Here is a 26154-nt window from a genome sequence, read left to right as displayed (position 1 = left end):
GGATTAGCGGTGGTCGAGCGGTGAAAGTAGTGTCTATATCTTCCTGTATCGTGGTGGAAGTAGCTGCAGTAGTAGTAGTTGTCGATGTTGCAGTCGTGTTAGTTGTGAGTTTAAGTTAAAGAGAAGGGGTGGGCTTTAGTTACACAAATGAATGTCTTAAAATCCATCTCAATAATAATGAAATAGTTTGATTTATCTCCTGTCAAATACAGCCAGAATAGGATTTTTGTAAGAAGGAATATCAGGAGTACTTAATTATTGGAACAAACCGTGAAATCACATTATATTATCCCTCCAAGTGTGTCACCAGCTTTATGAAATCAAATGTTATGACTGATAAAGCAAACTATCTGAATGATAAAGTAAAGTTAAAGTGACATAAACGGGACAGATAAAAGGCACAAAACTAAAACGGGTATAAAACAGGACTAAACCAGGTCTAAAACAGGACTAAACCAGGTCTAAAACAGGACTAAACCAGGTCTAAAACAGGACAAAACCAGGTCTAAAACAGGACTAAACCAGGTCTAAAACAGGACTAAACCAGGTCTAAAACAGGACTAAACCAGGTCTAAAACAGAACTAAACCAGGTCTAAAACAGGACTAAACCAGGTTTAAAACAGAACTAAACCAGGTCTGAAACAGGACTAAACCAGGTCTAAAACAGGACTAAACCAGGTCTAAAACAGAACTAAACCAGGTCTAAAACAGGACTAAACCAGGTTTAAAACAGAACTAAACCAGGTCTAAAACAGGACTAAACTAGGTCTAAAACAGGACTAAACCAGGTCTAAAACAGGACTAAACCAGGTCTATAACGGGACTAAACCAGGTCTATAACAGGACTAAACCAGGTCTATAACAGGACTAAACCAGGTCTAAAACAGGACTAAACCAGGTCTAAAACAGGACTAAACCAGGTCTAAAACAGGACTAAACCAGGTCTAAAACAGGACTAAACCAGGTTTAAAACAGAACTAAACCAGGTCTAAAACAGGACTAAACCAGGTCTAAAACAGGACTAAACCAGGTCTAAAACAGGACTAAACCAGGTTTAAAACAGAACTAAACCAGGTCTAAAACAGGACTAAACCAGGTCTAAAACAGGACTAAACCAGGTCTAAAACAGGACTAAACCAGGTTTAAAACAGAACTAAACCAGGTTTAAAACAGAACTAAACCAGGTCTAAAACAGGACTAAACCAGGTTTAAAACAGAACTAAACCAGGTCTAAAACAGGACTAAACCAGGTCTAAAACAGGACTAAACCAGGTATCCTTAGGGTTCTGTCTATTCTTCCTTTTTTCGGAGAATAAACAGAATTTAAATGACCTTCTTTGCTTCTAAAATGCTACCAGTGGAAATGTTTGTTGTTCTCTCGATTATATTGTGACCTGAATAATCACAATTATCGATCAACCAAATAATCTGGACATCCCAAGTCAAATTAGTAGCAGTAGAAGTTGCAGTCTCATCAGTAGGATCGTGTCCATCTTGAATCTAGGCACAGTTTGACTCCAGGTTCTTGGACTCTGAATTCGACCCCTCTGTAGCGCATTTAAAAGCCTTTAATTTTGTGCGCCTTATATATGGATTAATTCAGGTTGTGCTTACTGACCTCGACCTTTGACCTTTGTTTCGCTTAATGCCTTATAGTGCGGAAAATACGGTATATAAAAAATGTGTGCTACGCGTATCAAAATTGGTGCTATCTATTTGTAATTGTCAATGTATTGTTTTTGTACAGTTGCTTGCAGTATACCATACAAACCCTGTGCATTGCTTTATAAGTTGTATTTGTTCAATGTAACAGAAATCTGGACATCCCAAGTCAAATTAGTAGCAGTAGAAGTTGCAGTCTCATCAGTAGGATCGTGTCCATCTTGAATCTAGGCACAGTTTGACTCCAGGTTCTTGGACTCTGAATTCGACCCCTCTGTAGCGGCGTCACCTGATAAGACCCCATGTTTTGATTGCGTGGGCCCCTTCGACGTGATCCATTGCTCTTCTTTTACACCCCATCACAAACAGGGCTGTCCAAACAACGCTTTATGGCCGGGACAAGGCCTGGTCAAGAATCATCAAAGATATGCCATGGCAAGAGCAATTAGCCGGGGGACCAGATGTTGGGGAGAGCAGTGGCATTGATGAAGTGTTTTTGGATACAAGAATGCAATTAAATACGACATCAAGTGGGTTTATTATAATGTGTAATCAGTATGGGAATATACAAGGCAAGTTAGCATCAGCCAGCAAATATAGCAAACTGCCAAGCAATGTGAGCCTGGTGGGAAAACATTAGTGTTTTTGTACATTTTCTGTTTTGTTTAATATAGCAATTAACATACAGTTAGCATAAATCATTTTAATTAACTGCATAATCTGCGTGTCAGTGTTAGTAAATGAAAAATGACTTAAATGTATCTAAATATGCGTCGTTAAGATGAGGCTTGAACTCCAAACCCATAGGCAGAATGTCACCAGGAAACCATGTGAAAAGTACTTTAGACCTTTGTGTCTTGTACAAGTTTAATGTAGGAACTACTCTCAAATGTAGTGGCGTGAATGTAATAAGTATCCACAGTAAAAAAAAGTACAGATAGCTCAAAATTTGTACCGGCACAATACTTTTACTTTTGTACTGGTTACTTTCCACCACACAAAACCTTCGCTGACCCAGTGGTGAAATCTGTAATCAAATACTTCATACATACTCTTAAGCATCATAGTACTGTAATAACGAAAAGAAGAAGAATAAGATACAAATACAAAGAATACAAATCACAAAGTGCTTCACAAATTAATCAGAATCGGAATAGATTTATTGCCATTGTCATTAACAAAATTCACCAATATAGGAACTTGTCTTGGTGGTTCGATGCAACACAAAACAATAAAACAATGAACGATGAATAAGTCGTAACAATAAGCCACCAGATATACAAAATAAGTCAAAATTAAGTTACAAAACAGGCTTAATATGTACACAAATTTAAACTTGTATGGATATAGATTTGTAGTGCAGAAAGTGAACAGTGCAGTGAGTGAATAAATTATAGTGACAGTGTTTAGGAAGTGTTCGTGAGGCCAACGGCAAAGGGAAAGAAACTCTTCTCGTGGCGGGAGGTTCTGGTCCGGATGGAAATGAGATAAACAATGAGAGAAACTGACTTTACAGCTGCAGGCCGAGAGATTCTTTCCCGTTGCCTCTGCGTGCCCTTTACCTTTGACCTGCGCCTGACCAGTGCTCTGACAGTTTTACAGTATGAAATAGAACTCATTGTTGTCTTATTCAATATGGTGCTGCTGAATAAGTCCATAAAGGCATTAGTGTGTGTGTGTGTGTGTGTGCTTGTGTGTGTGCTTGTGTGTGTGCGTGTGTGTGTGTGTGTGTTTGTGTTTTGTTCCGCTGCGGAGGTGAACTGGAGCTCAACCTGGGACGGTGTTGTAAAATGCAGATAGGGTTCACTGACAGGGCTCCGGGTTTTACTGCGCAGCCATGAAGAGCGTTGTAAACTGTCACTCATCCTTCACTTTCATTCAGTTATCAGCAAAGGCATCTACGAGGGGGACCCGAGATTTACGCTCGCAGCAGAGGGTCAGATGGCTGTTATTTACTGCGTACTCATGAGCTTTTATTGCACAATTCTATAGTTTCAGAACTATAATGTGTGTGAATGATGGGGTTTGTGAACGGTTGATCCGCTCATCAGAATAGCACGCGTTATAAAGTGTGAGGATTTTTCTGATGGCCAGACAAAATGGTCACTCGGTAATATTAAGTCAACAGTTGAAGATTGACTTTGGGATTTCTCTTTTGAAAATACCTTACAACTTAGTTTGAACATGGGACAATTATTTTGGTTTATATGTACCTTAATTTCTCTTTTGTTGTTGGATGTCTGCAGGTTTTGAATTGTGTCTACTGTTCTCTCACTGGAGTTTGGTTTGGTAAAAAGAAGAAAATGCCTAACAATCAAATCAAATACTGGCATTTATTGACAACAGATCCATTTTTTTAAATACTAATTACTCTGATGCAGGTATATGATATAAGCAACGGGTTATTTGTCTTTGGGCTCAAATTACATGTTGAATCACAAGTACTGTATTTTCCGCACTTCAATGCGCATTTAAAAGCCTTTAATTTTCTCAAAAAACTGCCTTATATACCAGTGCGCCTTATATATGGATTAATTCAGGTTGTGCTTACTGACCTCGACCTTTGACCTTTGTTTCGCTTAATGCCTTATAGTGCGGAAAATACGGTATATAAAAAATGTGTGCTACGCGTATCAAAATTTGTGCTATCTATTTGTAATTGTCAATGTATTGTTTTTGTACAGTTGCTTGCAGTATACCATACAAACCCTGTGCATTGCTTTATAAGTTGTATTTGTTCAATGTAACAGTTAGTATAAATCAAAAGCTTAATTGCACTCTGTTCATCGATGTCAGTCTGTGTGAGCAAATGGAAACAAAGTCGGGATCGTCATATGCTAAATGTTCACCTTCACCATTCAGCCCTATATCCGTATAAGCGGTTCCCAATCATTGATGCGCGCCTTTCTCCGGCTCAGATGCAGTTAAGGTTAAATGCCATGCCCTCAAACTCATCCACCAGGCCAGAGTGTGTGGCAAGGTCGCCGACTCCTGTCCCCCCCCAGCGCGAGCGAGCACAAAGACGGTGCCTGTCCCTTAATGAATTAGCTGCATTGCGGCCCTGAGCTGCTCTCTGCTCCGCTCTGCCCTTTCACATGCACTCGCCTCTAATCTTGAAATGAGTTTTATAACTGGACAGTAAACTTCCTGTGGCTTAATGATGATGGCTTCTTCATCTGCCCAAATGCTCCTTTTGTCCTGCCCTCCTCCAGGCTCTCTGTTGCAGCCCCTGCCCCCGATGCCTCTGGTCACTGCAGGACTTAAACCCTGGTTCACCCCAGTTTATAGTCCGCTGATAATCCCCAAAACACACACAAGGACACACAGGCAATGCATTCAGTAAGATCAGGATGCCAGCAATGTTATTGGAAATGTATAACAAGTATCTACACACATTCCATGATTATATAGCAGTCTTTACTGTCTTATTAACTGGTCAAGCTGTGCGAGGATTAGATTCAGGTCTTTGGGGGTGCAGTCTCATTTAACGTTTGCCCTCTCATTTGAGTCAGGTTTAATAATGACACTTAATGGAAGAGTATCATGTTTGATTAGTTTATTTAAACACATAAAACACAAAGCGGAGGACATGACAGAGAACAAAACAGCAATATCAAGACATCTTGTCCAGCAAATGAGTCCAGTCCTTGATTGTTGGTGCAGTTTGAGTCGTCCTTTTTTCTTTTTTTTATTCCAATGGTATCCATTTATTGTGTCCATGGCAGGTGTTTTGAGGCCCAAGTACATAGTTCTGAAATCAATTTGGATGGTGGTGTCAAAAACAATCTTTATTGATCTCAGTCCGGAAGAGTATCATTTACACCCTTTGAAATTGTCGTTCAGTTTGGTCTGGACCTGCCCCTGACTAAATTACATTAAGTTAGTCACACAATTTGGAGATTATCTAGTAGTATTTTGCATGTGGTCAGAGCTCATTACTTTTGCAAATCAAAAGATACAACATTTTTTTATGACATGTTCATTGCTAAGGCAGTGGACACGCTTTTCTCACTAACTCTGGCTATATGGTGAATAGTTTCCTGCAAAAAAACGTGAAATGTTTGTATCAGTTTTCCAAAAAGCTTGAATATTGAAAAATGAAAATCTTTATTTTATTTGAGTATCCAGGTAACAATAGACAGACAATATTATGCCAATCAGACATAAATGTGTTAAAACATGTCATATTTTCTAATTTATGTTTAATTATCAAACAAATTTGAAATATGTGCAAAATTAATTAAAATACTTATAACCTTATTTTAAAGTTTACAAAACAACTTTTCTCTTTCATTTTCTTTTGTACGTTTTGTACTATAAACCATACACCTGTTATTAAAATTTTGCATATCATCAAAACAGCATTCACGGTTTTATCTACATTTGGATATATAGCCCACCACTATCATTTACTAATATTTTATATGCGGTCTGAGCTCTCTTTCATTATTGATTCTATAGGACAAGCATTCTCGCCTAAACACTTTTCTTTGCATTATACTGTAAATATTTAGTGTGTTTGTGTCAGTGTTCCAAAAAGCTTGAATTTTGAATAATACCTAAAAGAGCAAATTATTTACAGCATTGACCACAAACCACCTCTGCTATGTCTCCATACACTGCGTTACTCTGACTCCAGCAATGGCATTTGGTAGGAATGCTGTCTTTGTTTGTGTGGCTTACTGGAAAAGGCCCTGGCGTGACCTCATCTCATCTGCTAACCTCACTACAGCGATTTGCACTTCAAGCTCAGCAGGCGGTCCCCAGTACAGGCGGGGAGGGGCCGGAGGGGAAAGTTGAGGGGCTTTTTTATAAGGAAATTAGATCGCGGATTTGCCACCCTAATAGTAAACATTAGTGCGAGTCCTGACACCCTTGGGCGTCGAGGACACCATGTGACTGGATAGACCTGGCTGGTTCTGTCGCGGGAACTTTCACATTGTGGACAGTATCGGTCGTAATTTTTCGTTTGTCAGTTTGTAAGGGGTGAAGTGCAGAGGATATCACCAAAAGATGACACTGCGAACAATAAAATAACAATAATAAAACAGGTTTTACTGCGACAATTACTACAATTACAGTCATAAATTCAATCAGTATTAAACTTTTCCAGTTTTCTTTTTGTGTTTTTGTGTTTTTATTTATTTTATTTATTTTATTTATTTTATTTATTTTATTTATTTTATTTATTTTATTTATTTTATTTATTTTATTTATCTTAACATCTAAGAAATGTATTGTTTTTCAACATAATCCAACTCTACTAAACCAATAATTATGCCCAATTAAAAATAATTGATTTTTACTCTAGTGTAGTAGGGGGAAGGAGGGTTTTTTAGTGTTGTTGCTCAAACGTCTTTAATATCTTTTACCACAGATGCACATACAAGTTTTGTTGTGCTTCTGAACAACAAAGATTGCATTGGACATTTTAAAATGTTCTTGATTCAAGCATATTTTAATCGTAACATATTTGTCATTTCAATTCTTATTTGCCTCTTTTGTACACACAGCGAATGGTCTATAATGTTGCGTTTCCAAAGGACAAATAGAGGATTTCTTATTTTTTTAAATGGTCAGACAAAAATTGTGGAATGTGTCAATATTTAATTTAGTATTATTTTTTCATCAAACAATGCAAATTTACCTGAATTAGCATTGAGTGAATGTCCTTTAGCTTTATTGTCACCTACTGGTGACGGTAAAGCCAAAGCAGCTGTTGGCTTAGATAGCGGTTGATTAGGCCGTGATTGAGGCAGCAGTCATGTGTTTGGCAGATGCTGAGTCAGTGAACGCAGGGCTTTGGCATTCTCCTGGGACGGCTCTTCTCGCCCCTCCTCCCTCCATCTTGTCCTCCGTCTTCAAGCCCAAGATCTCCCCCAGCTGCCACATGACCCGTGCATCCTCAGGTGGCCGTGGCCAGGCTACTTCCTTTTGTCAGGGACTTTAACAGGCGCTCAATGCACTGGTGAGGGACGGGGATGAGGGGCGGGCGACCATTCAATCCACACTCCTTTGTTTTTCCTGCACAAGTCTTTTTAGGCCAAAGAAAATGCCAGGTTTACACATTATCTCCGCCTGAGATGGGTTATTTAAGAGTGCTTGTGTCAAAGTCAGGGGCTCGGGCATAAATCACAATGACAGCTCTTTTCCCTCAGTTGAACTTGTGCCTCGAATTATATCATATTCACTAATGTATGTTGCGCCCAGTCGAGCCTTTCCCACTCAAGTTATTATTGCTTTAATCAGAGTCTATTGTTCAATATAACATGTTCCTCGTTTTTTATTTAATTATAAAGACTTTCGCTGCAGACGTAAAGGAGAAATATAATTAAAAATCAACTTTTAAGAGCTTTTAAGCATATTATAATTGTTTTTCCTTCTCATTTACACACTGTAAGTAGTATTTAGAGTGATTCATGAATATTTTAATCACAGTAAAAAATAACATTGCTCCAAAAAGAAACGTTCCAAAATGCTCAAGGAGATGTTTAAGTTAATCAAGGTTGAAGGTGCTCATTGAAAAATGAAAAAGCCAAGGCACTCTTCATGCAATAACATTTTAAGACGCCTATATTTTGTCTGTGATAAGTCATTATTTTAAAAGATTTAAAAATAGCTTGTGCTGATTTCTTTCCCCTGTGTAGCGACTCTGAGCCATCTTCTTCAGAGTGTAATTTGCAGCACTCATTTCCATCATGTGTGTAACACCCAATATGGAGGTTGTGACATCACACATTACATCAAAATATATATTTTGTGAATTTGATAAGATAAATACAACAAAACTATAGAAAAGAGCAAGGAAGGAAATAAATCAGATATGATTCTTTGTAAAAGTAGAAGACTACAGTCAATTTTTGATTTAATCCTGGTTAAACCGTTGCCTGTAGATGTGCCATGTTTCTCTCGCTAGTAACAGTTGCTCTGAACATTAGGACTGTAGTACTGTAAAAATAACATCCAAAATTACCAAATGATTTCTTGTGTACACAAAAAATTACGTACACTTGAACGTTTATGTACATATTTTTTTATAGTTAGTCAAGGCATCATTTTATGCTAGAATTGTAAATTACAACACTTCATCAAAAGTCCATCCATCCATCCATCCATCTTCTGCCGCTTTATCCGGGGCCGGGTCGCGGGGGCAGCAGTCTGAGCAGGGACTCCCAGACTTCCTTCTCCCCAGACACTTCCTCTAACTCCTCCGGGGGGATCCCGAGGCGTTCCCAGGCCAGCCGAGAGACATAGTCTCTCCAGCGTGTCCTGGGTCTTCCCCGGGGCCTCTTCCCGGTGGGACATGCCTGAAACACCTCCCGAGGGAGGCGCCCAGGAGGCATCCGGAACAGATGCCCGAGCCACCTCAGCTGGCTCCTCTCGACGTGGAGGAGCAGCGGCTCTACTCCGAGCTCCCCCCGTGTGGCCGAGCTCCTCACCTTATCTCTAAGGGAGCGCCCAGCCACCCGGCGGAGGAAACTCATTTCGACCGCTTGTATCCGCGATCTTGTTCTTTCGGTCACTACCCAAAGCTCATGACCATAGGTGAGGGTAGGAACGTAGACCGACCGGTAAATAGAGAGCTTTGCCTTTCGGCTCAGCTCCCTCTTTACCACAACGGTCCGATGCAGCGACTGCATCACTGCAGCCGCTGCACCGATCCGCCTGTCGATCTCACGCTCCATCCTTCCCTCACTCGTGAACAAGACCCCGAGATACTTGAACTCCTCCACTTGGGGCAAGGACACCCCACCCACCTGGAGAGGGCAAGCCACCTTTTTCCGGTCGAGAACCATGGCCTCGGATTTGGAGGTGCTGATTCTCATCCCAGCCGCTTCACACTCGGCTGCAAACCGTCCCAGTGCATGTTGCAGGTCCGGGTTTGATGGAGCCATCAGGACAACATCGTCTGCAAACAGCAGAGATGAGATCCTGTGGTCCCCAAACCGGACCCCCTCCGACCCCTGACAGCGCCTAGAAATTCTGTCCATAAAAATTATGAACAGAACCGGTGACACAGGGCAGCCCTGGCGGAGTCCAACATGCACTGGGAACAGGTCTGACTTACTGCCGGCAATGCGAACACAGCTCCTGCTCCGGTCATACAGGGACCGGACAGCCCTGAGCAAAGGGCCCCGGACCCCGTACTCCCGGAGCACCCCCCAAAGGACACCCCGAGGGACACGGTCAAAAGCCTTCTCCAGATCCACAAAGCACATGTGGACTGGTTGGGCAAACTCCCATGAACCCTCGAGCACCCGATGGAGGGTATAGAGCTGGTCCAGTGTTCCACGACCGGGACGAAAACCACTCTGCTCCTCCTGAATCCGAGGTTCGACTATCGGTCGGATTCTCCTCTCCAGTACCTTGGAATAGACCTTACCCGGGAGGCTGAGGAGTGTGATCCCTCTGTAGTTGGAACACACCCTCCGGTCCCCCTTCTTGAACAGAGGGACCACCACCCCGGTCTGCCAGTCCAGAGGCACGGTCCCCGAACGCCACGCGATGTTGCAGAGACGTGTCAACCAAGACAGTCCTACAACATCCAGATACTTTAGGTACTCAGGGCGGATCTCATCCACTCCCGGAGCCCTGCCACCGAGGAGTTTGCGGACAACCTCAGTGACTTCAGCTTGGGTGATGGATGAGCCAGCCTCCGAGTCCCCGGTCTCTACTTCCTCTTCAGAAGACGTGACTGAGGGATTAAGGAGATCCTCAAAGTATTCCTTCCACCGTCCGACGACATCCCCAGTCGAGGTCAGCAGGCCTCCACCCGCACCGTAAACGGTGTTTGTGAGACACTGCTTCCCCTTCCTGAGGCGCCGGACGGTTTGCCAGAATTTCTTTGGTGCCGACCGATAGTCCTCCTCCATGGCCTCCCCGAACTCCTCCCAGGCCCGGGTTTTTGCCTCTGCGACAGCACGAGCCGCGGCTCGCTTGGCCTGCCGATACCCGTCGATGACCTCCGGAGACCTACAAGCCAGAGTGGCCTGATAGGCCTCCTTCTTTAGTCTGACGGCATCCCTTACTTCCGGTGTCCACCACCGGGTTCGGGGGTTGCCGCCACGACAGGCACCGGAGACCTTGCGACCACAGCTCCGAGCAGCCGCATCAACAATGGAGGCGGAGAACATGGTCCACTCGGACTCAATGTCCCCAGCCTCCCCCGGGACATGGGAGAAGCTCTCCCGGAGGTGCGAGTTGAATACCCTACTGACAGAGGGCTCCACTAGACGTTCCCAACAGACCCTCACAATGCGCTTGGGTCTGCCAAGTCTGTCCGGCTTCCTCCTCCGCCAGCGGATCCAACTCACCACCAGGTGGTGATCGGTTGACAACTCTGCCCCTCTCTTCACCCGAGTGTCCAAGACACGCGGCCGGAGGTCTGATGACACGACAACTAAGTCGATCATTGACCTCCGGCCTAGGGTGTCCTGGTGCCACGTGCACTGATGGACACCCTTGTGCTTGAACATGGTGTTCGTTATGGACAATCCGTGGCTAGCACAGAAGTCCAATAACTGAACACCGCTCGGGTTCAGATCGGGGAAGCCGTTCTTCCCGATCACCCCTCTCCAGGTGTCACTGTCATTGCCCACGTGGGCGTTGAAGTCCCCCAGTAGAACAACGGAGTCCCCGGTCGGTGCACTGTCCAGTACCCCTCCCAAGGACTCCAAGAAGGCCGGGTACTCTGCACTGCTGTTCGGCCCGTAGGCCGCCACAACAGTGAGAGACCTGTCCCCCACCCGAAGGCGGAGGGACGCGACCCTCTCGTTCACCGGGGTAAACTCCAACACGTGGCGGCTGAGCTGAGGGGCTATCAGCAAGCCCACACCAGCCCGCCGCCTCTCCCCGCGGGCAACACCAGAGAAGTGGAGCGTCCAGCCCCTCTCGAGGAGATGGGTTCCAGAGCCCAAACTGTGCGTGGAGGTGAGGCCGACTATATCTAGTCGGTATCGCTCAACCTCCCGCACAAGCTCAGGCTCTTTCCCCCCCAGCGAGGTGACATTCCATGTCCCCAGAGTTAGTCTCTGTGTCCGGAGATCTGGTCGCCGAGGCCCCTGCCGTCGACTGCCGCCCAGATCTCTCTGCACCGGCCCCCTATGGATCCTCCTGCGGGTGGTGGGCCCACGGGAGGGCGGCCCCACGTCGCTCTTTCGGGCTGTGCCCGGCCGGGCCCCGTGGGGTAAGACCCGGCCACCAGGCGCTCGCCATGGAGCACCCATCCCAGGCCTGGCTCCAGGATGGGGCCCCGGTGACGCCGATCCGGGCGACGTAAACGGCCTTGTTCGTGTCGTCGTCATAAGAGGCTTCTGAACCGATCTTTGTCTGACCCGTCACCTAGGACCTGTTTGCCTTGGGAGACCCTACCAGGGGCATGAAGCCCCGGACAACATAGCTCCCGGGATCATTCGGGCACTCAAACCCCTCCACCACGTTAAGGTGTCGGCTCAAGGAGGAGCCGACACCATCAAAAGTGTCAAGTTAATTCTAACACTTGATCTAAAGGAGCATGTTTATACATTACACTATCAGAAAACGCTTTATTGAACAAAATTAATAAATTAGGAATGTACTTTGGCTCTATGGTGTAACATTACACAATGGGCACTCATTGTCGAATATACCATAAGTTAAGGTTTATTAGAAACAATAAAATAATAACATTTAGTTTCAGTCAGTCCAACGTTTGTTCTTGGCCTGGAAAATACATTAAGTAAGCAAGCTGTTGGTTTTATTATATCCAGTAAATGCTTTTTAAGGATTCATATTAAGTTGGTATTTAAATCTTATCTATACTGTAGTTCTTTAATTCTTCTGACGGAAAAGTGAACCAGCGTGGCCCACTGTCATATATCAAAGTCACATGGCTTTCTTACAACTTTGGGAATGATAAAATGTCTTCTAATTAGATCAAAACAGCTGAAGCGACCTGATGAATCTAATTTTACAACACACTTTTTGGGGAGGAAATGTTTTCAAACCAACTTGTAAGAGAAAAACGGTGTACTGCAGCTTTAAAACAAGTGAAATTAAGATCATTCTCAGTTTTGTCGCTTACAATACAGCTTTTTCCACTCATTGACTCACTATCACCAATTTAATGAAGTATAATTTGGCTCTACTGTAAAAAAAAAAAAAAAAAAAGGTGAATGACCCTTTCCCATGTGTGGTCTAAAAAAGCAACAGCCAGACAAATTTCACAGTCAAACTCAAGCCCAATGTTTAGACAAATGTCAGTGATGGGGTGGAATTAGAAGCCTGATGTGCTAATGGAGCCTCTGATTGGCTGAAGTGGAGGTTTATAGCTCTGTCCCTCACACGGTACGGGCCCTAATATACCCATTGGAGAGGAGGTGCCAAAAACTGCACACACACTGATTAAAACAACTGTTGACCGTGTCTGCGGTAATGAACTGGAACTGTGCTTCAGCAGAGAGAGTTTTATAACGAGGGCACAGAAGGAGCTCATTGCAACAGGATGTGATGGAACAGCTGAAAGGCTTTTATTGATTTGATTATTACGTTTCATTTAACCCAACTGTATAACTAAGAAGCAATGTATTTTGTAAATGTATTAATTAACTTATATATAATGATTGTGTTTGAAGTTAGAGGTGGGCAATTTATCTTCATTTAGATAATCGTGAATGTTGTTTTGAAAATATGCAAAATTTCAATATCGAGTGTATTGTTTATAGTTGAAAGATTTTACAAAAAGAACTGATTAAAAATAGAAAATTAAAAAATGTATGTTGTAAACTTTCAAAATGAGGATGAAAGGTGATATTTCTGCATTTACTTTTTTAGACATTTCACATTTGTCTTATAATTGAAACTCAACAATTGCATTGATTGAACAGTTATTACTTTTAATTATTGTTCAATAAATGATGGATGAAACTGTTTTTATCATGTGTTCTTTTCTTTGCACTAGATAGTTTTTTTTTTTTTTACAATAACATTTTATAGCTGCCGTTGAGGGTTGAATAATTAATTAATCTCTTAGTCATCATTAAAAATGCTGACTAATAACTAAATCCCTAAATCCTTACAAGGATAATCCAGCTTTAGTGTTATTTGTGTCAGTGGCACAAAAAGTTTCTACATTATTATCTATCCTGATTGTTTCTGCAGAAAAAAATATGTGTTAATTAATGAATGGTCAATAAATTGTCATTAATTACATACACTTACATTCTAACCTATAATTTCAGAAGCAAGGCATATATAACTGGGAAGAAAAGTCCAAAGTTATGGTTTACAAATGTGATTGATGAAATAAATTGATTTGATTTGATTTGATTTGATTTCAACTGACGACAATCTTCTGGGTTTAATAATGGCACCACTTTCTGTTGTGCAAAAAGTAATTTCAGTTTTTATTCCTTCATTTTGCATTTCCATGGTTACACACCCCGCTAAATGATCTGTGATTGATGATCCAGTTGATCAGCAGATGTTACCGTGCCCGGTGAGACTCCAGTTGTCGTGTGTTCGCGCCTGGATCTCACATAGTCACAAAGTGGACCAGAGCATATTTCAAATGCCTCAAATTACAACCACTTTATACCTTAACCATTGTTACCCAGCTCCATTTGACGGAAACGGCCCAGTCCATAATAGAATCACACGCACATGTTCCTGGAGGGTTGATTTGTGGTCGCTTTTTGTTTATTTATTTTGACCAGATGAGCTCCTGGTATTTACAGCAGGAGTAACAGCACAGCCAGGGGTCAATCCTAAAACAGGACTATTTCTTACTCGTCAGAAGACTGAAAGTATCAAAATGTGTAAACTTTACTGTTGAAAAACCTGACACTGAATTAATTGATTTAAAGATTTAAACTTTATTTTTGTGAGATTAATCAATGTGTACTTGGTCCCTGACAAATAAAGAATAAACTAAACTAACCACCTTTAAGGCAAGGCAAGTTATTTGTAGAGCACATTTCATACACAAGGCAATTCAAAGTGCTTCACACAGCAGGAAAAATGCATTCAAATCACAAAGAAAAAAATTACAGAAATACAATAAAATTAAGGGTAACATGTAAATAAGATAAGATAAGATAATCCTTTATTATCCCACATGGGGAAATTTCATAAATAATTTATGAATTTATAAGACATAAAAGAGAAGAATGCAGAGAGAAATCCTTTCAGTCATAATGCGCTATATATATAGCTATATTTACTCTTCTAATACAACTGAATATTTAAATGTAAATTAATTCAGTTTTTACCGGAGGGACTACCTGTTAAAAAGGAAGATTTGTGAAACTGATGATTAATTTGTTCTTTTTTTTTTATTTTTTATCAGTTTTTTCATCTCTGTTTTAATCTGTAACACAAAGAATTTCCACTTGCGGATGAATAAATCCTCATTAAATTCTGATTCTGATATCGAGCCAGTTGCGAAATTGATTAAAATCTTGAATACAATCTCCACACAATCGTCACCATTCGGAAATCCTGAAGTCGGGGCGCGCCTGTGTGACGCGTGGCAGAGCAGCGGGGCGGGTGTGGAGCTGTGGGCGACCTCTTTGTTTTGAACCCCCGTGACTCTGCAGACCCCAAGAGCATCTGTCACCGCAGGGAGTCGGCCCGGCCAAGACAAATGAGACCCAGGTGGGTTCACCACGGCCCTGCTCCGCCACTACACTGCAGCATAGTAAGCTCAGGGTATTGATTTTAATTTGGACTAGTTTACACTTCTTAATTTGATGGAGCCAGATGAGTTAACTTGTTTCAACGTGTTTCTGAATGGTTTAAATTCTAGTCTAAATGATTTGCTTCTGGGGTAGGAAAACGTGTGCTTCATTTTTGTTTCTAACTAAATAATCTTGTTTGTAGTGAAGTATTCATGTCAAACTCAGTCAAAATGAGGGATGTCATAAATGTAAAATGTTAGCGTTATGATTATTGTGGGAAGAAACATCACAATTTTATAATGATTCACACCATGACCAAACCGATCCGGGAATTTCTTTGTTACCGTTCATTCACAAGTCTAATAGAGTATCATTTGTTGCCATCTTTAGGAAATCAAACTTCAATGAATGAAATGTAAACTGAAAAAGTTAATTTGTCACATAAATGGCCAGATAAAAATTACTTAAGTCATATTTTTTTTACTATTTTAATTATGATGTATATAAATATTTTACAATTTAATTTTATCGATTAACCGAATAATCTTGCAGAAATAAGTGTTAATATTCTGAATTAAAGTCATTTTAATTCGTGCTATATTCCTTTTTTGGCCCTGGCCTCCCTTTGGCAAATGGCCCATCACAGGAGAGTGGCGCAGGGTGACCACGGGTGACCAGGGGCTCGGGGGCGGGGCTTGTTTGTGTGGGAGTGAGGACAGAGAGAGAAAGAGGGGGGGAGAGAGAGAGAGGGAGGCAGGGCTTCTGGTGCTCTCCAAGTGGGAATCCCAGTTTGCTTGGAAGACTATCATGACAAAGGTGCCTCAAGACCTTCCAGGGAGTTCTGCGCCTGGATATTAACCACTCACTTGTCACCCATGGGATTTATTATCTAAAAAGGACTATCCTGCCGAGCCCATACAGGATTTGGATTGTACTACATTTCAATTTGGGGATTTTTAAGCGCTCATCCCTGGTCTTGGCGCCATGGAAGGTACCTGCAACTGTAAATGTCTTGCTGTTGGAGCTCACACACAATAATGAGATAGGCTTTTGGCATCGAATTCAAGCTACATGTGGAAATGTTTGCCTTTCCCCCTTCCTCCCTTCCCCCGTGTTTCTCATATCAGCTGGGCATTGACTTTGAGTGACCAGTGGCTTTTCTAATGTTAAACGTTCTGGCCCCATTGGTAAGGACTTTTAAATGGTACGGCATAACAATGAGGTGAACCAATCCGAGATGTGTATCCGAATTTCACTAACATCTTGTGGTTTCGAGGCTATCCAGTTTGAATATCCAGTTTGAGCACTGTAAAATCTAGGGCTCAATTAGCCAAATTTGAATGTGCTGTAAGCTTTAAGCAAATATAACTAAATGTTTTTAATGACTTGCTACCATTGGTTCTGAATAATGATTATACAGTACAGTTAATTCAAACTCTCTTTGTATGTTGGAAGTCCTGCAATTGAATTTCACAGTTGAGTGAGTAACAAAGGAGGAGATAAGTAACTAGCCAATGGGATACTCCAGCCAAAACACTTGAATAGAGCACAGAAATGATTACTGTAAAAGGCTTTTAGATTTGAATTCTACATCACATATATTCATAGTTTTGTGCGATATGTGACATTTTACTGTCTCTGTCCATGCACGGGCAGATACATTTGACTTATTTTAGTATCTATGTGACAAAGGTGTGTCCGTTATCGTTAGATTTAGTTTGGCTTTAGGGGAGAAGCCAAACTGCCCCGTCAGCTTAAGCATGTCTTTAGGAGTCATTAGAGAAAAAAGGGCTATTTTACAAACTCCTCAGGCTGGTCCCACCACTGTATTGCCTTCTGTCTGTCTCCCACTACATTCACAGAAGATAAGTGTATGAAACGTATACAATTTGACCTGCCACACTGTGTAATTTGCACAAAAACATATTGCCAATGCTACAATTGATTTGCTTTCTTTGCGTGTACACGATCAATATGTTGCTTCAATTTGAGCTGTTGCCATGAATAAGTTACTGTTAAACAAGTCATTTTGTTTACTACCCTAATATCTTAAATATTTAAATACTCAATCATTCATTCTTCATAAACCGATTCCAGTACTGCTCAGTGTATTTGTTTGAGTCACAAATAGTGGTGGGAAAAAGTCAGTGTTGCATGGAAGCTTTGACATTTTAGACCCCACTTTGATAAGCTGTGTCAAACTGGCTAATCATTCACAAAATAAGGTTCAGTGTGATCCCTAAATGCATTTGAACCAGGTGCTTGTGTACACTTGGTCGGTGGAGGACTTGGACCCTGGCTCAGCTCTCCGGTTACAGCTCACAGTCACAAGTGATGACGAGGAGATTGGACAGTCAATGTTTTGAGGGAACTTTGCTTCTGTTGTATCAGTGCCTCAGAGGCTAAACAATACTTGGTCAAAAGGTCAAAGTAGCAAGCAGATCCATTCACAAGACTGCAGCCCATGTGCGGGTTGAAAGGCAGCAAACTAAAACACTCAATTGTGTTTTATGAAAATAGCCCCAGGGCTGGTGGTATCAAATAACGCTTTGTGGTCTAATAATAGTGGCCACATTTGTTATGATGGAACCCCTCTTAATGTTGGAGGGGTCATAAGTGCGCTCATTCATGCTGGAAGTGACCAGATCCTCTGGCCTCTGGAAACATTACCCTTTTTGCTGCACTCATTATGTAACACCAACACAGTCACACAGATGCCCCTCCTTTACTTATTTTGAATAGACGTGAGTGTGTGACAGAGCTAATCAGATGATTTCTCTCCTCAGGTCTCAGCGCCCTGTGCCCTCTCTGAGGGTTCTGTGCTGCGGTGACCCAGCATGTAGCAGAGGTCAACGAGTCCCTTCACACCTGTGAACAACAACGTAAGGAGTTTCCAAATTACATTTTCTATTAAAAATCTCTGGCTGTCAGCTGTTATTTGAGTTTCTTTGTCGTCTCAAATGCTCTGGTGAAGATAGGCCTTATTTTGACCTAGGGTCACATTCATGCAATCTGGTGATGCCACCCACAAGCAGATCCGGACCAACTGCTCACTAACTGTTGCATCACAGAGGAGCAGAATGACCTCTTTCAGACTCTGATCTTAAACTCTTCTTCCTGGTCATCTATTCTTTAAGTCCATCCATCCGTGCAGCACAGTCCCGTCAGCTGACCTGCTCTACCTGAGTCACATCCGTCAGGTGACCGGTCCCACCACAGCAGTTTGTTTTAGGGTCTTGTCTTATGCAGGTGATGCGAGGTCAGAGTGTTGTCCACATCCGGCGTGAGCGAGGTTAATGATAAACCTCTGAATGGGCGGGTCAGGTCTCTGGAGCCTCTTCAGTCCAACAGGGGCCTGAGGCTGACTCTGTCCCTTTTGTTTCTGCGCAGCTCCTTCCTCCATCAGTTAAGAAATACTGTAGCTCAGTCTGTTAAGCTCCTTATCTCCGACAGCACAGTCGGGCTCTGTTAATCTAGTCTTTTGTCTGGGCTGAAGGTTGTTAGGTAAACACAGCCACTGGAACCTGTCCAGGCGTGGACAGATTCACACCAACGTGTATTGACAAAATAAGGTTCATGAATAACTCTATTTTGATCCATCCTGTGAGTAAAACATCATTTCTAGACTGCACTTACACACTGCCCAACCTAAGAATTTCTCTCACATATAACTGTCTGTACAGATCCCCTCAAGGCTAATATTACACCGTGGATATATTCAGTTGTTGCTTTTTAACAGCTGTTTTAAATCATCCTGAAAAAAGGAATGTGTTTCTCAAACAGCTTCAGCATGAACTCTCCAAGGACACAGACAGGAGGCACCTCAGGACATGCCTGTGGAACCCCTCTTTGCTGGACCTGCCTTTTATTGCTGGCTTGGATTCAAACTACATTTCCTGACTTGTTTTGACACATCACAAATGGGAGTTCTTCAGTCGTGCGATAAAAGGAGTAGTTGGAGACAGCTCTTTTGGCTAATTTAGAGATTGTACGGCTGTCCTTTCTCTCTTGTCTTTTTTTGCTTGGTTTTGAGGACACATGGTTGTCCAGCTGCCTTTCGTCACCAAAGACGGGTGGGCGACCCCGGCAGATGTCCCACCGTGGACAGAGGTGTGAAGGGGGCATTGATGACAGGGCAGGAGTCCATGAGAGTGCACTGGCAGAAAGAAGCCTTTGGTCTTGGCTGTTCTGAGAATGTGGAGTGTATGTGGACAGTGTCCAGTTTTGAAAAAAAAAATATTATAAATATTCTATTTTGATGCCATAAGATTGAAAAAGAAAAGAGGACATCTCAGTAAATGTTCAAGCATATTATTCTTTTTTGATTTACTGTTATGGCTTAGTCAGTAATTTAATTTATTTTATTATTATTTTGTGTTTTGAATTGAATAATGAATACAAAATTCTTTGACATTTCTTTCTTAATTACAAAATCATACTATAGCCATACCAATGTGTTAACTGTGGTGCTTTATATTGTGTTTTTCAAGATTACGTAAGCATGGCTTCTCACTCTCTGTCTTTCTCCCTCTGTTTATCTCAAATAGTAATTATGGGGAATTCGTACGCGGGCCAGCTGAAGTCTGCGCGGTTTGAAGAGGCTCTTCATAACTCTATTGAGGCCTCACTGAGATCGAGCAGCATAGACCCACAGCCCATCTTCACACAGCTATACCTCGAGCCCGAGCCGTATCCTGGAAACGTGGAGGGTAAGAGCAAAAAGCACACACTCCATTTAAACAGTACTGAATGCACGTTGTATTGGGCTAGCTTAAATTGTAATCCATAAGTATGTCCTATACAACAGTATACAGTATTTGTATGTATGTACAGTATTCAGTAACTAAAAAGACAAATGTTTTGAGGACATTGGTTCATATATTGGTGGTCGCAAAGACTTCTTGGTGTAGTTTTTTTTAAAGGTTTATGTGCTCTCAAAGTAATGAATCTGTAGATCACTGTTTAGTCTTAATCCAAGGTTAATAATGAGTTTATGTTTATCAGTGTATGTTTTGTCTCGATCCATTTTTGGAACATTTTATCTCTAAAATAGTTCTTCCAAAGACAAATATTTGATGTGGTAGTACTTGTGTACTAGTGCAATAGAAAAGGTTTCAGCGGTTGTCATCTGGACAAAGTAATTTTCAGTCACCATTAAAATGGCAAACTGTAATAATTTTTATTAATACACTAAAACCCGAGTTTTTTTCAGTAGACATAAAGCCCAAAAAGGAGCCGATTGGGGCAGAGACGCTAAACCATGATATAAACGGGCACTCGTCAAACGATATGGAAGAAATGGACGATGACGATGAATCGGGCAGCAGCAGCCCCCCTCTGCCGTACCTCCAGGCCCCGCCCCCCGACGGCTGTTGCACTCTGGATGGTAAGAACCCAGTGAGCACTAGTTCCTCCATAGGCCACTAAATAGTGGTGGTCATTTTTAGAATCTGAATGTCCAGCAGGTGACAAAGTAGTGTACTCAAAATTTCTCAAAATGCTCCTTGAAAAGTATTGTACAGTACAGTCACTAAACCTGTCAGTATGGACCACAATGCATTGCAAGAGTCGCAATAACAACAACTCCAACAACTCCAACAACTCCAACAACTCCAACAACTCCAACAACTCCAACAACTCCAACAACTCCAACAACTCCAACAACTCCAACAACTCCAACAACTTGGCATTAATAAACCACTCTTAATAAAAAATACATTAATAAATAAACTGTTATGGTGTAAAATCACTTACCAATGCTTACCTTAGCTTGAGGAAGTAAAAAGAGCAAAAAGCTTAATAATCAGGTCCATTTCTGTATTTAACATGTGATCTATGTGAAATGAAACTTGTATGAACAATATTAGTCCATAAATACTTTAAGTTAGTCAGATTTGATCAATAATGATTTGAAATCATTTTTTTCGCCCGCAGTGAGCTGTGTGTGTAGAGGCCCCTGTGAGTGCAGTGTATAGTCTACTAAAAAGGGCTAATCACAATTTGAAGGGTTGTAATTAATAAATTACTAAGACTAAAACCTACTAGTCCTGTAGATTAGACCATGATGAACTTATTCCGAAATTAATATGATTTTTGTATTTGTTGCAATAAGCACCATAACATAATTTTCTCTGCAAAATCATTAGTTTAGCAGTTCATACTTCAGTCTTCAATCAAATATTTACACTCCTCAATATGGTTGAATTGAAAATTTTGAACATTCATTTAATCTAATTGTAGTTGCAATGCTTGTTAGAATGATTGTAAGAATGTATCTTTCCATAATCTTTCAGCTCCGCTCATTATTTCAAATATTGTTGTTAGAAATAGTTAAAAAGCAGAGCCTCACACAGTGCACCTTTTTAAAGAAAACAATCGGTAGTAGTAGTAGTAGTGGTAATAGTATTTAAACTTTCTACTTAATGTTTTATTATTTGTCCACGTGAAAAACAACCTCTGTCCCCAGGTTTTTGTCAAGCCGGTAAGGACCTCCGGCTGGTCTCCATAGCAACAGAGCCCATAGATATCCCGGCGGGGTTCGAGCTGGTCGGTGCCAAGTCCCCGAGCGTCCCGGAGCACGTGCTGGTGTGTGCCGTGGACCGACGCTTCCTGCCCGACGAGAATGGGAAAAATGCACTTTTAGGTCAGTGTGTTCCCAGAGTCTGTGATAAGAAATAATAAGACAGCTAGCAATTGGGTTTATTTTAAGATCTTGGTTGAAACGCATGAAAGATTCTGATAAGTTGTGTTGAAAGCAGGACTAATCAGAAGAGGGTAGTTAGAGCTGGGCATACATGAAATAAGGACCTGCCAATTTCGTGAGATAGTTATGATTCAGTGCGTTTTAAAAGCTCTATTATCAAACACGCACGCACACGCACACATACACACACACACACACACACACACCCACCCACCATATCCTTTTCCTCACAACCTCCTCCTCTGTCATGAGTGAGTGAAAGGCAAATTAAGCTAATCACAGTGACGTGTGAACCCCAGAAGAAGCAGGTGGTAAGTGATATAAAGCTAAGCAAATGTGATATAACTCACTGGCTTTAAAAGACATGTCACCCCTGGAGTGACCGAGCCTTTTTGGCCCTGGCTCCTCGGCTTGCACCATCAGTATCATCTTTTATAGCACTTGTTACACCTCACTACTTTTTAGGACATTTATTTCAGCTATTTTTGTGTGTGTGCCCTTTTTGTCATTTTCTTCGTATGTATGATGACCTGCTTTGTGTTGTATTTTATTGTCCTGTGAAGCATGTTGTATTGTATTAAAATAACTATTGATTTTCTCTAGCAAACAGGCCAATATTTTGTTTGGGTCGAATAACTGCTTAAAGGAAAAATATAAAGCTTTGTTTTAAAACACTTTAGTACAAAGAGAGTACAGCACAAAATGCGCTCTCATATGGGTTAGTAGTAAAACAGTAGATATCTAAAAAAAAATTGTTATTGATATTATTTCTCCCAATAAAAAATAACTATGCAGAGCAATGCACTGTAAAGACAGAACTGAGTTTGTAGTTTAATATATATTCATATATTTTAGGGAAAATTATGAAAATTGTCCCTACTTATTGGCCCAAATCAAATATCAGCAGAGGAGTAAAACATCAGTGTTGGCCATGAAAAAACCCAAATCACTACATTATACTCTGTATTGTGTCCAATTCAGGTTTAACTTTTTAAACTGAACTTGTCCGTTTGTTTGTTTTTTAAAGGTTTTTCTGGAAACTGTGTGGGCTGTGGAGAGAAGGGTTTCCGATATTTCACAGAGTTTTCAAATCACATCAATCTGAAGTTATCTACGCAGCCCAAAAAGCAGAAGCACTTAAAATACTACCTGGTGAAGAACTTGCAAGGTGCTCTGTCAAAAGGACCCCTCATCTGCTGGAAAGGTAAACGTATATATGAGGCCTTTTTTGTACATTAAAAAGTATGGGTTGTAGTAAAAAATGATTGATTTGATTGAAATGTATTTATATGAATTCAAAATACTAACTAATACAATGCTGTACTTAAAATACATGCAATAAAAGAAAAAAAAACAACCGTTTGTTTTTGTATGCAGCATTGTATATTACATCAATTATGAATCACCTTTACTTATTGTTTTGTTCATTAGATTGTAAAACCCGTCAGTGTTCCAACAACGCATCCACGTCCAAACCCGGCTCGGCCTCTTCTCTGAGCAGTAAAGAAAATGGAGTTACCAATGGACACAGCTCCTCCCCCCATTCACTGTCAGGTATGAAAACATATACCATATACATATACTTTCTTTTATTGTTCCCTAATTTTGGACGTTGACGCTTGTAATAGGGATGGCACGCATTAACATTTTTTAGAGTTAGGAATAATGTGAGAAGAAACATCATGATATCACAACTATTCACGATAATTGCATGTACAAGAATTCACTCATTACTGTTTACACATTATTATTTCAATAGCATGGGACCAGTGTTATTAATTCAAACTTTCTGAATGCAAAAATTACGTTTTTGCATTTATAACACAATGTCTGTTACTAGGATCTATTCTCGTATAGTAATCTGTGCGCTAACGTGTGTAAGTAAGCAAGCTCTCTTTCTGATCAATATTTTGCCTTGTCTGAGTCTAAATATTACATCCTTATACAATCTTGTGATCGTGTGGCCTATGCAGCAATTACCTACTAGTTTCATAGATATTACTGCTAAAGGTAATGAGTAATCAATATCTGACATTGATCAAATCCAATGGTGGAACTATTTATAAGAACGTTTCGGAGAGCAAAGGCTAACCACCGTTACCTCCACAAGTATCATGAAGACGCTCTTCTAATATATCGGGCTCACTGTCCATGTTTTCTCTGGTTGGAAAATCTCCCTGACTTTTATTATACTATTGATTATTCCTCTAAACCCAAAAGCCGGCTGTCAGCGCTCTCATCACACATTACTGTTCGGCAGCGCTGTCTCCTAGCTCCCTTTATGGCATAATTCATTCCCAAAATCTCCCTGACTACAACCTCCCAGTGCGTTCTGCTCCTGAAGAGGTCAGCGAGACTCAGAAGCTATTATTTACAGGCCATTTCTTGAGTGTGTGTTTTTTGTCAAACTTACAGATTCTCCTCCAGCGAGGCAAGCACATCCTCCGTCATCTTTTTACAGCAGTCAGGACCTGAGTCGAGAAAGCAGCTTCATCAAACCGCTCACATCCACACCGGGGAACAAGACTCTGCCCATAGGTAATAACGACAGAAGAGTGCCTAGAACAGGCAAATATATGAGAAAAATTATAACATGGGTTACTGCCACATTTGAGCACATTCTTGTAGCATTGTGTTGCACTGCATGACATTAAACGTATCTATTTTGCGTGTATTGAATTACGCATGTTTTTAAGTTGCCTCTCCACAGACATGACCAGTAATTTGGCTTGGTGGCGCCACCTAGTTGTGTCCATTGTGATTGATGGATAATTGAACGTTAGCTAAATGTGGACAATTCTAATACTTTATTTCAGCTTTCTGTTATATACATGATGTTGAGGGCTTTTTTTCTACAAAAGATTACATATTTTGTTTTTGTTTTGTTAGTCACTATGGCAACAGTAAGTGGCTTTTGATGTAAACTAGAATATAACGAATGTAAGCTCAGAAATTATTTACTTTACAAGCTAAATATTTACATCATTTAAGTTATAAAGCTACCAGTTTAATGGAACAATTAACTTCCTTGTACTAAACAAATGTATCCTTAATCTACCTGTAGTTACACATTTTTACCTGAAGGGACCGTTCTTTTTCACCACGCTATCATCGCTGTGTCCTTGAATATAACCCATTACAGTCTTTTCATATAACAGAATATAAGTGCTGCTTGTATCGTTTGCTTTTACTTGTACGTGACATGGCTTGTCCGTGTTGTGGAAAGCCTTACATACATGTGCTGATACAACGATGTGGTCAAAACACATGCAACTGACCGTGACGCTGACATCACAATGACGATGGCGCGCCACACACACATCCATTTTGTGTGCGCGCTCATATTTGCACATCAATCACTACTCAAGGAAAGAACGCTGTAATGACTTTTAAGGCCTTGCTACCCATTGGCCTCTTCACAAGGTTGATATTGACGTGGAAAGGCTACAGCTACTAATCAATATCTTAGTGTGTTGCGCTCACGCTGGCACTAGGATTTATGAATGTCAAATTAGGACATGAGGAAAAATATTGCCCAAGGGTCTCCCAGGTTTGAGTCCTAAAATGACCTTTCGTTGAACAGTTTGCATTAGAGCCATAGGGCAAAACAATACATTTAAGCCTAGATGACAATTTGTATTTTTATTAATTTAAGAAAGGGAGAACAGGTAAATGACAAAACAAACAAAGCAGGATTATAGCCAAAGCTAATTTGTGTCCTGCTGGACCAAGGAAGCAGGGGATTAACACACACAATTCTAAACCACAAATGGACAAGATACAAAAACTATCGTCTACTATCATCTCATCGCTCGACACACAAACACGATTGCTCTGTGCAAACACAGCAAACATGAACAAATACTGTACATAATAAATCATTTACAAGTCTATACACAAAACTAGTTTATGCTTATGCTTCATTTTAATTCTAAAATACTAGGTTTTTAGCATTAGCATTTAGCATTATGCTTTTACTGGACCTAGCCCAAAACTGATCATCAAGTAGAAATGACTGAATCTTGATTAAAATGTGATTAAATGCACACTAAGCAGTATATTGCCGTAGAGATACTGTGATTGGTTTGCATGTCCTCCCATTCAAACACATCGAGAGGGCAGTATGTGCTTGG

At 41.1% G+C, this 26154-nt stretch overlaps 1 protein-coding gene across 5 annotated transcripts in view; it reads left to right on the top strand.

Annotated features, from left to right (window-relative positions):
- Positions 1-26154, top strand: part of greb1l (GREB1 like retinoic acid receptor coactivator) — a 54285-nt gene that overhangs the window by 13805 nt on the left and 14326 nt on the right. For 4 of the 5 annotated variants that reach the window (XM_072440907.1, XM_072440906.1, XM_072440905.1 and 1 more), the window contains exons 1-8: positions 16129-16309; positions 18105-18200; positions 19866-20027; positions 20534-20704; positions 21785-21961; positions 23049-23225; positions 23453-23575; positions 24437-24559. In XM_072440907.1, the coding sequence (XP_072297008.1) occupies positions 19871-20027; positions 20534-20704; positions 21785-21961; positions 23049-23225; positions 23453-23575; positions 24437-24559 (928 nt within the window). In that variant the 5' untranslated portion in view covers positions 16129-16309; positions 18105-18200; positions 19866-19870. Of the gene's footprint in view, positions 1-16128; positions 16310-18104; positions 18201-19865; positions 20028-20533; positions 20705-21784; positions 21962-23048; positions 23226-23452; positions 23576-24436; positions 24560-26154 lie in introns of those variants that run through there. The other variant, XM_072440904.1, reaches the window with a different exon arrangement.

This window comes from Eucyclogobius newberryi, unplaced genomic scaffold (assembly GCF_026437365.1).
Source record: "Eucyclogobius newberryi isolate DKJ021-1_F unplaced genomic scaffold, fEucNew1.0.hap1 SCAF_12, whole genome shotgun sequence".
Lineage (NCBI taxonomy): Eukaryota > Metazoa > Chordata > Actinopteri > Gobiiformes > Gobiidae > Eucyclogobius > Eucyclogobius newberryi.
Note: the sequence above shows the minus strand (reverse complement) of the source record. Positions and strands in the feature narration are given on the sequence as shown.